The following is a 13,077-nucleotide window of genomic DNA, read 5'->3' on the forward strand; positions in this document are numbered from 1 at the left end:
ACTTGCCTATCCCAGCGCGTAGCAGGTGCCCAGGCTGGAACCAGTGGCGGGTCTGAGCGCGTCTACCCGGGTGAGTGTCGAGGTAGGGCGGGGGTCCCCGGGGACACACGGAAAGGGTTTCCCCGCGCTTGGCAAAGCCAGGCCTGCTTGGCAGTCGGGAACCTGGCACCGGCTCACTGCCTGGGCTGTCCCAGATGCTCGCTCTCTGCCTTTTTCAAGCCCTTGGGTGCTCGGTGGGTGGAGGATCACCCTTGGGTCCACTCGGGGTTCGCCATCGTGCAGAGAGAAGTGATCTAGACTCCTTGTTGAATTAATATCATGAAGAAGTCTGGCCCTGGAAGAGATGACTGGGCCAGAGGGGAGGCCCTGGAGGTGCCTCATGGGCTCCAGGACCAGCCAAGAGCAGCAACAGGAGACTGGCAGGAGTGACACCCCCCTACCACCCTACTTTTCTAACTGTTGTAGCTTCCAAAGGCCAACAGAGAAACTTGATAAAAAGCCGAGATGATCTGATCAAGAGGTGCTGAGAAGCCGAGCCCAGAGCAATGCTGCTGAAGACAGGTACCTACAGTGAGGCCTGGCCTGAGGCTCCTGCAGGAAGCTGGTTCTCATTTCTCTCTCTTATTTTTGGAGCTGGACACAACCTAGGAATCATTTTCCCTCTAAAAGAGGCCTCTCCCTTTCTCTTACCCACACCCCCTCAAAGTGTAGACACCCCATCTTAGGAGAGAGACATATAAAAAACCCACAGGGATTTTATCTCACAGGGAAGGAAACTGAGGCCCAAAGGGTAAGGACTGTCCCAGGAAAACCCTGCTGACCGCTGAAATCCTTCTGAGACCTCCTGGGAGGAGGGTGGGGGTGGGTCTGAGTACCAGCAGTGATCCCCAAATGGAGACCCAGAGGCCTAAATCTGTGCAGGACTATGTTTTGTTCCGTATGAATAGGATGGGAAGTGCTGTCCGGCCATTTGAAGAGTTCCTTTTTAGATGTGTGTGTGTGTGTGTGTGTGTGTGTGTGTGTGTTTTAGAACTCTTTATTTCTTTCTTTCTTTTATATTTATTTATTTTGGTTATGGGGCCACACCAGTGACAACCTGGGGTTACTCCTAGCTATGTGCTCAGAAGATGCTCCTGGCTTGGGGGATCATATGGGATGCCAGGGGATCAAACGGCGGTCAGTCCTAGGTCAGCCACATGTAAGGCAATGCCCTACCTCTGTGCCACCACTTTGGGCCCACCCCCCCCTTTTTTTTTTGGTTTGTTTTCTTTGGCCACACCAAAGATCCCTGGCTCTGTGCTCTGGGATCATTCCTGGTGGTGCTCGGGGGATCATGTGGAATGCCAGGGATCAAACCTGCTTGCAAAACAAATACCTTTTCTGTTGTTTTATCACTCTGCTATGTTTGCAAGTTCTCACACCACTGGGAACCCAGGCCCCCAGCTCACTGTCCTGTTCTCACCCACATACTCCACAGATACTAGAAGTAAGTGAAAGAGCCAGGAAATGGCTCTGGGCCATTTCTCTAGGCCAAGAAATGGTTCCCCACTGTGGACTGTGGAAGGCCATGATTCTGAATGGAGGTAGGAGAGCCATAGAAACCCCTCATGGTCCTCCCTCCACCCCCTTCACAGTGCTCTTGCTGGTCCTGGGGACCCAGGTACAGATGCTGAAGAATAGGCTTCTGAGAGTGCCCCCCCCCCATGGGCTGGCTGTCCTGGGAGCACTTCCGCTGCAAGATAGACTACAATATCAACTCCAAGAACTGCATCGGGTGAGAACAGCCCTCACTCGGCCTGCACTGGGGGCTGCAAGAAGTGGAGGGTCAGAAAAGAGGGCAGCAGGCCAGAGCCATAATACAGTGGGGAAGGCGCTTACATTGCACATGGCAGACCCAGATTTGATCCCCAGCATCCCATATGCTTCTCTGACCTGCCAGGAGTGATCCCTGAGTGCAGAGCCAGGAGTATTACCTGAGCACTGCTGAGAGTGATTAAAAAAGAAGAAGAAGAAAAGAAGTCAGGGTCCAAGGCTGACTTCCAAGGGGTGGAGTGGAGAACATGCAGCTCAGGGGACTTTGATAACTCAGGAGCTGCCTGTTTGGAGACTAGTAACCCTGAGGCAGAGGCTTTGTCTGATGTACCTGTAAAATAAAGTTTACAGATTTGTGAGATCTTCCCAGGCACCATATTTCTAACCCACATGCAGCTGTGTCTGAAGAGGCAGCGGAGGAAGGATTAATATACCAAGCTAGTCAGGAGAAAGCCAAAGAGTCAGTCCACTTTACATCATCTCATGGTCTCTCTTCCTGAGCACCCCCTATACCAAAATCTCCCTTTTTGGGCAGGGGATGCATCCCAGGTGGTGGTGCTCAGAGGTTACTTCTGCTGTGTGCTCAGAAATTGCACCTACCAGGCACAGGGGATCATATAGGATGCCAGGATAGAACAGGAGCCCTGTGCTAGGCAAACCCCCTACAGCTGTGCTATCACTCTGGCCCCCAAAGGCTGCTTTTTTTTTTTTTATCAAACCCAGTACTAAAGACAACCAGGCGGGGCAGAGTGGATTAAGATCCAGGTGGGCTTTTGCATATCATTCAAAGGAAGAGGTTTACAGGAAAAAGGAAGATAGGGGAACACCTTGTTCTAATTTCTGAGTGTCATCTTATAGTGGACCCAGTTCCTGAGTCATTTAAAGGTGGCCCCTAGGCCCTCCCAGGCTTACCCTACACCACTCCTGCCTCTTTGTCAGCTTCTGGCCCATAATAAATCTATAAGGTCACCTTTTTTTCTGGGCTTTGCCTTCAGCAGACAGCCAGGCCTCAGATCATTATAATTTGGATTCACTTTTGAACATCTGAGATGTCTCAGAGCTTGAGGCCCAGAAAGTTGGGGATGGGGAAAGGGAGACAGGGTGAGGGCCTTGTCACCAACCTGAAGCCTCACTTCCCATGGCCATCGAGTGGCTCTTCATGGAGATGGCTGACCGGCTGGCCCAGGATGGATGGCGGGATCTGGGCTACTCATACCTCAACATCGATGACTGCTGGATTGGAGGGCGAGATTCCAAGGGCCGCCTCATACCTGACAAAGAGCGTTTCCCTAATGGCATTGCTTTCCTGGCTGACTATGTGAGTCCTGCCTGAGCCCACTTCCATCCTTTTATCCCACTTGGGGGCCATTCACCCAGCCTGATGGATCACAGCCTCATGGGCATGAGGGGGAAATGATTTTTTGTTTTGTTTTGCTTTGGTTTAGGCACACCCAGCAGTGCTCAGGTAATACTCCTGGCTCTATGCTCAGAAATTAATCCTGGTGGGCCCGGGGGACCTGATGGGATGTGGATATTGAACATGGGTCAGCCATGTGCAAGGCAATTGCCCTCCCCACTGTGCTATCACTCCAGCTCCTGAACTTTTTTTTTTTTTTTTTATCTTTTTGGGCCATACCAGTGGTACTTAGGAGTTAACTCCTGATGCTGCACACAAGAACCACTCTTGTCAGTGCTCAGGGGACATATGAGATGCCAAAGATTGAACCCAGGTTGGCCACGTGCCATACTCTGGATGAATTCATTAGCTTGGGTCCATGGAGGGCCTGTGCTTTTGGGGTAGGGGACCCCTTCAAGGTACACTTTTCTGTCCTTGATTTTCTGGCTCCCAAGTAGAGCTCAGTGGGCCCATGGCTGCTACTGACAATACTCAGCTCTGACTTAGCCCAGCAGTGCTGGGGCCATGGCATCGTCCAGGTGGCAATGGGCAGAGTTGAACAGAAAGCCTCTGCATGCCAGGTATGCCCAACCTCTGATCCATCTCCCTGCCTCAGGAGGCAGCTCCTGAGCTGATAGCCAAATGCTGGCCTTTCCACTCAAGGTGGCAAAAGCACTGGACATAGGGATGATGTTTCTGTTGAAGGAAGGATATGGCCCTGGTTGGCAGAGGCAGCACTGCTATAGTCAAGGACCCTTGAGGTACTGGGGGCTGTGGAGGGTCTTAATGGAACCTAGTCACATGGGCCCTACCTGTGCCTTCCACCCATACAGGCTCACTCCTTGGGCCTGAAGCTGGGTATCTACGAGAACCTGAGCCTAATAGACTGCAGTGGTTACGCAGGCACCACGCTTGACACGGTGGTTCTGGACACTCAGACCTTCGCTGAGTGGAAGGTGGACATGCTAAAAATGGATGGCTGCTTCTCGACCTACAAGCAATGGGCCAAGGGTGGGTCCCAGAGCCACTGTGGCTGGTGGGCAGCAGGGTGGCCATGGACTGAAGACTAGTGCCAACTGGCAGGGATGTGTGTACACCCTGAGTGGGTCATCTCCCAGAAGTTTCACCCAGTGGCCATTGGGGGGGTGACCCATATCTGGTGATCTTCAGAGCATACTCCTGGGCCAGTGCTCAGGAATCACTTCTGGTGGTGCTCAAGTGGAGTTCCTGGAATCAATTCCAGGTCAGCCAAGTGCAAGGCAAGAGACCTCCCACTTTTGCTATAGCTTGGGCCCATGCAACCCTCATTTTGAGCCTCCTTTTCTTTTTTTTTTTTTTTTTTTGCATTTTGGGCCATACCTGGTAAAGCTCAGGGGTTACTCCTGGCTATGCACTCAGAAATCACTCCTGGCTTGGAGAACCATATGGGACACCGGGGATAGAACCCAGGTCCATCCTGGGTCAGCTGCGTGCAAGGCAAACGCCCTACCACTGCCCTATCACTTTGGCTCTGAGCCTCCATTTTCACATGTTTCAGGGAAGTGTGGACTGAAACCCCAGACTCCTTCCAGTCCCTCCTTGACTCTGAAATATGGAGATGGGTTGTACTTCTCTAGGATACCCCATGATGATGGCAGCTGCACTGAATGCCACAGGCCACCCCATCGCCTTCTGCTGTTGGCCAGCCTATGATGGGGGCCTTCCCCGAGGGTAAGCCTTGTGGTTTCTTTCCAATGTTGCCCCATCACCAGTGGCCTACGTGCATCTTCTATTGTCAGTGCTGTGGGCTTTGGGGTTAGAGATAGGGTGGTCAGCACCCGAGACAGATCTTAGCTAGCCCAGGGTCTGAGGGTAACAGGCACCACACATAAGCAACCTACTGAACCCCATTCTACAATGCCATGAGCAGAAAGTGGGGCTTCCAGAGCATGGGGGTAAATGCAGTGAAAAGTGTGGCATGAGGGGCCGGGCGGTGGCGCTGGAGGTAAGGTGCCTGCCTTGCCTGCGCTAGCCTAGGACGGACCTCGGTTACGGACCGCGGTTCGATCCCCCGGCGTCCCATATGGTCCCCCAAGAAGCCAGGAGCAACTTCTGAGCGCATAGCCAGGAGTAACCCCTGAGCGTCACAGGGTGTGGCCCAAAAACCAAAAAAAAAAAAGTGTGGCATGACCCACTGGGAGAGACTCAGAGCAGAACCTCTTACCATGACCTTGTTCCTCCTGAGTACCCCTATCTCAAGCACCCGTGTGGTCCTGGGGCCTGAGTGCCATGTGCCATGGTCTGGCTCTGACCCATAGGTGGACTACAAAAGAGTGGCTGACAGCTGTAACCTCTGGTGCAACTTCTTCAACATCAAGGACTTGTGGGTCAGCGTGTTGTTTGTCCTGGACTGGTTTGTGGCCCACCAGGACATCTTGCAGCCTGTGGCAGGTCCCGGGCACTGGAATGACCCAGATGTGGTAGGAGCAGTGGGCACTGTCTGTCATGTCACGGAGCTGTTCGCTACCACCTGTGTTCTGGAGCCCTGCATAGGGTCTGATATCAACTCAGTTAGGCCCAGCTTAGGCCTGTGTTTCCAATTTAATTCCCAGAGCTCTTTGCCGTCAAGACATTCAGTGGCGTAAGAATACCCATGGTTAACAGTCTGTCCTCTAGCAGGACTACGGGGTTTTTTAGTTGCTGTTTTGAGGGTCTGGGATCATCCTCAGGCCTCATCCATTGCCTCTGAAACCAAAGAACTGTGTTTGTCCTTCACTTCCAGCCCTCCCTGGTTTGGGGACACAGCTGGCTGTGCTCAGAGTTAACTCTTGGTTCTGCACTCTAGGATCACTCCTGGTAGACCTGGCACCATACGGGATGCTGGAGATCAAACCCAGCCAGCTTCATGTAAGGCAGGCACCCTCCCCACCATAATGTCCCTCCAGCCCCCACCTCCAATTCTCGAAAGGGCCAGGAGGTGGGTTAGCTGCAGAGCACGTGCCTGTATGTGAGGTTCTTTCTGTATCCCTGAAACATCAGAGACTCCAATGGAAAGGGATCTGAGGTGGGCACGATGCTGGCAGGACCAGGCTCCACATTTGGACATGGCCCCTTGCCCCCATTTCCATCATTTCTCACTTGACAAGTCAGTCCACCTGTCCCATAGTGGGCCCAAGCATCTCCAGACCTCTTCTCTGCCCACAGCTGATCATTGGGAACAAGGGCCTGAACTTTGAGCAAGCACGCTACCAGATGGCCTTGTGGACCATCTTGGCAGCCCCCCTCTTTATGTCCGTGGACCTGCGCTCCATAAGCCCCCAGAATGTTGACATTCTGCAGAATTCGCTCATGATCAAAATCAACCAGGACCCCCTAGGCATCCAGGGACGCAGGGTTATCAAGGTACCGGAGTGTGGGGAGGGGGAGATGGGGCTGGCAGATCAAGCTACTCTGAGGACAATTGTGGATGTGCAGGGGTGCAGAACTGCTGTTCTCAGTTCCCTCTCGTTTGCATGTGGTCATCAGGCTCTGCTGGCTCCCTGGCTCTCCAGGGCCAGAACAGGACAGCTCTTAGGGTTCAGGACTTGAGGAAGGGAGGCCACACAGACAGATCCTGTTGGGGACAGTGTAGCCTACTGTGTGCTGGCAGCTATTGGGGCCTCTTCTCTGGAGAGAGAGGCATGTTTCGTTTTGCCAGTGAGTAAACTGTGACTTGTACAGTCTAAGACACCCCCAGCCATGTAATTGGTGAAAAGGTGCAAACAGGACTTGGAATCCTGCATGTTGCCACCCAAAGCTGGCATTCTGGCACACAGGTCTTTGCCTCTCTAGAACTGGTGAGACCCGCCCTATGGGGTAGCCTAGCCCACCACAGGAGGGAAGAGAACCAAAGTTCCCCTTTGGCACTTGCCAGCAGCTGCAAGCTGCTTTTCCCACAGCTTTTCCCACCCTGTTGCTGTGAGCTCAGCTGGCTTGGGGTCTGGGGTACAGGCAGGGTTGGAGCAGATCAGCTGAGTCAGACCGGGAAATAGAGTTGAATAAAGTAAGTTGGCATGTGCCAAGGTGGGGGTAATCCTCACCCCAGGCTTCTGTGCAGTGGTAAGCTAGGGTAGGGGGGTTCCCAATACTCCAGGGAGAGCTGTGAAGAGAAAGGGTAGGACCCTAGCCGTCTCCCGTGCAGGCAGGAAACCACAAGGAAGTGTTCCTGCGGCCCCTGGCCAACCAAGCCTCGGCCATCATGTTCTTCAACTGCCACAGATACAAGTCTTATCAGTACAGCTTCTCCCTTGTGCAGCTGAACCTCACTGATGAGTATGAGGTGAGTGCAGGGGATTTGGGGGAGGCTTGGAGCAGGTGAGGAAGAGGTCGGGCTGTCCTTGCTGTCACCTTTCTCAGGCCCTCCCAGCTCAACTCCCTGCGGCAGTGGTGGGAAGTTGGGAATGCCCAGGTCAGGCCACACAGGCCAAAGCCAGGTTTCTCTTCCCCTCAGGGGCCACTGCTTATGCCACCCCACTCCCTCCACTGCAGGCCCAGGATGTCTATGCCGGCGACACCATCAGCAATCTCAAGCACACCACCAACTTCACGGTCACCATCAATCCTTCCGGGGTGGTCATGTGGTACCTGTACCCTCTCAGGAAGTGGCAACTATTCCAGCATTGAGGAGTTGGAGTGTATGACAGGTGGCAGAAGCACGAAGGATCCAGACCGAGCCATCACTTTGAGCACTGAGGGTCCAGTTGGCGAAGCGCTCTGCCACCCAGCCACCCAGGTCCAGCCGGGGATCCTGTCAGACCCTTTGTGAATCTCTGACCTTGGGACCAGATGTCACCCACACACATACCCCAAGCGTCCACTCTCCTGGAAATGCACCATTTTTTGTGACCTCTCTGTCTCAGTGACTCCAAAGACCCTGTGGCATCCCTGAAATTGTTTCCAAAGTCTCTCCAATAAAGTGACAGAGCCATGGGGACTCCAGTAGTCAGTCCTCTGGCCATGGTGATTAAGAAATGTCCTCATCACAGGGGAGATCAAGCCTGAGGGAGTCTGGGAACTGGAGCTGGCCTTAACCAGGTCACCAATAAAGACATACTCGGTCAGTCCTTGTCCTGTTTGGCAGCAGCTCTGGCTGCTGGTTTCCAGTCTCCCTGCCCTGAGAGATGGGGAAATTTCTCTCCATGGGCCTATTACTGGGGTGCCCATCCTGCCCTGCCAACAAAGCAGAAGGGGAGAGGTGAGTGGGTGAGGAAGAGGGGCTGAGCAGGGGGAGAGGGAAGCCTGGAGCTCAGGTCATTGTCCTCACAGGCTTCAGGCTTTCATCTAGGATGCTCTGGGCCTGTGTGGGTCAGGGCTGAACTGGGCTGTGTCCCCAGATGCTGAGACCCTTCTTCCTTTCACCTGCCATCTCCTGGGCCTCTGCAGTGGGGTTCCTGCTCTCTTGGGCCAAGGGGTGTTTGCGCCCTCATGGCTTGACTGTGTGCAGGCCTAGTGGAATAACCCAATAAAAAAAAAATCAAAACAGTGGGGAAAGGAAGGGAAAGGAAGGAGACAGGGCAAAGCCTTCGTGTTCTTACCAACTAGGCCAGGTTTCCATGGACTACTTTACTTCAAGACGTCTTTGGGGGATGCTGGACAGGTAGCCCTGTGGGTAAGTCTTTTTTCTGTGTCCGTACAACTAAGCCAGGCTCACTCTTCAACATCACTTCTGATCCCCTGAGCTCCTCCAAGAAAGATCCCTGAATGCAGAGTCAGGAGTCAGCCCTGAGAACTGCTGGGTGTGGCACCCAGAAAGTACTTTATTTGGGGGGAGTGTTTAGGCCCCCTGTGTGTATGCAAAGTGCCTCTCCCACCTATCTGCACATTCCCCCAAATGATCAGCCATTTTATTTATCTCTTATTGTTGGGGCACTCCTGGTGATGCTCTGGGGCCCCGGGTCACCCCTGGCAGTGCCAGTGGAGGCCATGTGGTACCAGGGACTAAAGTCAAGGCTGAGCACATGCTTTGCACGTGCTCTATCACTTATGCCGCGTCCCACCCCAAATGAGCTACATCATAAACGCAAGATGTTTCTGGGTTAAATTTCTTAGGTGGAAGGGGATCTGAATGGGAAAAGTTTGGGAAGGGCTGTTTGAAACCAAGCCCAGAGCAACTGCCACAGGATGTGGGGCAAGGAAAAGGAGGAAGTGCAAGGAAGGAGGGAGAAAGGAAGAAAAGAAGAGAAGGATTATTGCCAGTGATCAGCCTACACACCTAGGAATGGCCTCAATATAAACTTTTATGGTTTAGTGGGCAGGCTAAGAACCATAAATGCTTCTGAGCCAGGGAAAACTGCCCCTGGGCTGTAAAAGCTGCCTCCTTCCATGCCGGAGGGCCTGCCCTTTGCCTCCATGTCTCCTTGCCCTTTGTGAGGAGGTCAGCTTCAGCAAATGCCTAGGAAATTTATGTGCCACAAAATTTAGCTTTTCATGGAGCAGACCCGAGTTTAAATCTAGGGACCACATATGGTCCCCAACACTACGAGGAGTAATCCCTGAGCACAGAGCCAGAAATAGACCCTGGGAACTGTGGGTATGGTCCCCCAAACTCTCCTCAACTGAAAGAGAACAGATTCCTTCTATAATCTGGGTGAAGCTATTATGTAATATATATATATATCCCAGACACCTAAGAATGTCAATTCCTGGAGTCAGAGCTATAGCTCAGTGGTAGGGCGTATGTATGCCTTGCATATGGCTGACCTGGACGGATGCAGGTTTGATTCCCATCATCCCATATGGTCCCCTGAGCTTGGCAGGAGCAATTTCTGAGCACAGAGCCAGGAATTACCCCTGAGCACTGCAGGGTGTGCCCCCCACCAAAAATGCCAATTCCTGAGAAACAGGAAGGAGAGTTGTTTCCGAGGGTTTGGGGAATTGGTCAGTGGCTAGAGTATCATTTTTGCCAAATAAAAAGGTTATTTGGGGGATCAGAGAGATAGCACAACTGGTAGGGCATTTGCCTTGTACACAGCCAACCCAGGACAATGGTGGTTCGAATCCTGGCATCCCATATGGTCCCCCAAGCCTGCCAGGAGTGGTTTCTGAGTGCAGAGCCAGGAGTAACCCCTGATCGCCACTGGATGTGATCCCCCCACTCCTCCAAAAAAGGTTATTTTGGTTCATTGCATAATGATGTGATAAAGTTAGGGAGTTAGAGTGATAGTACTGCAGGTAGTGTGCATGCTGTAGGCTCAGGTTTGATCCCTAATATCCGTAAGGTCCCCTGAGCCCTGACAGGAGTGATACCTGAGTGAAGAACTAGGAGTAACCCCTGAGCACTGCTGGGTATGACCCCCCAAACCAAAATTAAGTTAACATGACTGAAGGGTATGCTTAAAAATAATAAGGCTGGGGCCAAGAAGATAGTACAGCAATAGGGCATTTGCCTTGAATGCGGCCAACCCAGGACAAACCCTGTTTCATTTCCGGCATCTCATATGGTCCCCCTAAGAGAGATTTCTGAGTGCAGAGCCAGGAGCATTGCCAGGTATGACCCAAAAACCCTTTCAACACTAGCTGAGTTCTGGACCCGTCTTGCCAGAAGCAGTATTGGTGAGTAAAGTCACAAAATCCATGGTTCTGGGTAGGAGATATAAAACCTGATGATGCCTCCGTGATCAGTTCAACCAGGTGACAGTTTTCTCTGAAATTTGACATTTGTTTGTTTGTTTTGGATCACACCTGACAGTGCTCAAGGATTACTCCTGGCTCTGCACTCAGAAATGGCTCCTGGCAGACTCAGGGGACCATATGGTCTGCCAGGAATAGAACTCTGGTCCGTCCTGGGTTGGCCATGTGCAAGGCAAATGCCCTACCACTGTGCTATCACTCTGGTCCCTGAAATTTGACTTTTTTTTTTTTTTTTTTTGGTTTTTGGGTCACACCCAGCAGCACTCAGGGGTTACTCCTGCTCTATGCTCAGAAATTGTCCCTGGCAGGCTCAGGGGACCATATGGGATGCCGGGATTCAGACCTCCGTCCTTCTGCATGGAAGGCAAACACCTTACCTCTATGCTATCTTGCCAGCCCCGAAATTTGACATTTTATTATCTAATCCTAACACTTTGTAAAATAAATCCCATGAGTTGTGAGAGCACCCAAGGCACCATATTTCTAACCCTCACGCAGACGAATCAGAAGAATCCGGGTAGTGGTGAAAGATTAATAAACCAAGCCAATCAAGAGAGAGCCATGAGTCAGTCTGTGCCACACAGTGTCTCTGAGCACATTAAGTCAAAACTGAATTTTATTAAATCAATACCAATCCACCAGGAGGGGAAGGCTAAGAGGGAGAGATAAAAGTGCCTATCAAGGTGGGCTTTTACATATCAGAGGAAGAGGTTTAAGGAAAGAGGAAGTTGGGGGGAATGTCTTTGTTTTGGGTTAATAGCTAGGTGTCATCTTACAAACACTTCATCAGACAAAACTGGTTCTGCTGCTAATGGCCGGAACTCAGTGGTAGTTTGTGCTTGTGCATGCACTACACCAGGAAACATGGATGTCTACTCACACAACAGTAGCTGACTGGACATTCACTTGCCTCTTCTGAGGCCGGTGATGAGATAGAACCTCAGCTCTCCCAGAGGACCTTTCAGGTTTGGAGAGAACTGAGCACACAGTCTCAATAGAACTGATGCAGCACTTCACCGAGTCCAAAATCAGCTCAGCAACCGCAGAAACCCTCAAAGGTGGGAAAAGCTTAGAAGAACTAATTCTGGGCTGTCGGGTTGGGCAGAGATGCAGCTCAGTGTTGAACACCTGCCTTGCATGTGTATTTTGCTTGTTTATTTGTTTATTTTATTTTGGGGCCATATCCGATGGCACTCAGGGATTAATCTTGGCTCTGTGCTCAGAAACCACTCCTGGCAGGGTTGGGGGACCGTATGGGATGCTAGGAATGGAACCCAGGTCTGTACTTGGTTGACTGCCTGCAAGGCAAACTCCCTTCTGCTGTGCTAGCTCTCCAGCCCCTGCCTTGTGTGTGTGAGGCCCTGGGGTTCATTCTGTGCACCACATACCCATATCCCCTACACACATCGCCTACACACACACACACACACACACACACACACACACACATACACACACACACACACACACACACACACAAGCAATTGGAAGATTAGCAGTTTTCTATTCCATTACAGTTCTCTAGTCCAGCATTTTTCAACCACTGTGTGCCATGGGATAGATTCCAATTTCATCCTTTTTTTTTTTTTGGTTTTTGGGCCACACCCGGCGGTGCTCAGGGGTTACTCCTGGCTGTCTGCTCAGAAATAGCTCCTGGCAGGCACGGGGGACCATATGGGACACCAGGATTCGAACCAACCACCTTTGGTCCTGGATCGGCTGCTTGCAAGGCAAACGCCGCTGTGCTATCTCTCTGGGCCCCCTATTTCATCCTTAACATGCGGCTTCAGGTCACAAATAGACCAATCACTATAAAATATACTCTATTATTTCATAATAAAGTAATTATAAAATAATTTCTTTGTGTTTATTTGATTCCTATTCAAGAAAATTATTTTATATAAAGTCAATATAGTCACAGAGTTAAAATTTTTTTAACATTTTCTAATGTTGGGGTGCCTCGTGATTTTTTTCATGAAAAAACTGTGCCTTTGCACAAAAAGGTTGAAAAATACTGCTCTAGTCCATCTAATCAGAAGTTAACTATTTCTGAAATCTGAGCGTGGGGATAAATGCGCACCCCTTCTCAAAGACCATCCCTTTGGAGGGTAGAACCACCGCTGGGCCTGACTCACATACCTGTCTCCTTATCAAGGCATCACGTTAGCTTTATGAATTTTCAGTTTACTGAGAACAAGCCTGAAGCATGGCAGGAGGAGCTG

General features: G+C 51.3%; 1 protein-coding gene across 1 annotated transcript; it reads left to right on the plus strand.

Moving 5' to 3' along the window:
- The first annotated feature begins 545 nt into the window (after positions 1 to 545).
- On the plus strand, positions 546 to 7,849 carry LOC126006910 (alpha-N-acetylgalactosaminidase-like). The gene is given in 11 exon segments (XM_049772451.1): positions 546 to 561; positions 1,635 to 1,693; positions 1,695 to 1,774; positions 2,959 to 3,130; positions 4,042 to 4,219; positions 4,825 to 4,918; positions 5,042 to 5,051; positions 5,506 to 5,667; positions 6,392 to 6,589; positions 7,368 to 7,505; positions 7,715 to 7,849. Coding segments are annotated over 11 exon segments (1,242 nt in total).
- The last annotated feature ends 5,228 nt before the right edge of the window (positions 7,850 to 13,077 follow it).

The sequence above is a fragment of the Suncus etruscus genome, chromosome 4 (assembly GCF_024139225.1).
Source record: "Suncus etruscus isolate mSunEtr1 chromosome 4, mSunEtr1.pri.cur, whole genome shotgun sequence".
In the NCBI taxonomy this organism is placed as follows: domain Eukaryota; kingdom Metazoa; phylum Chordata; class Mammalia; order Eulipotyphla; family Soricidae; genus Suncus; species Suncus etruscus.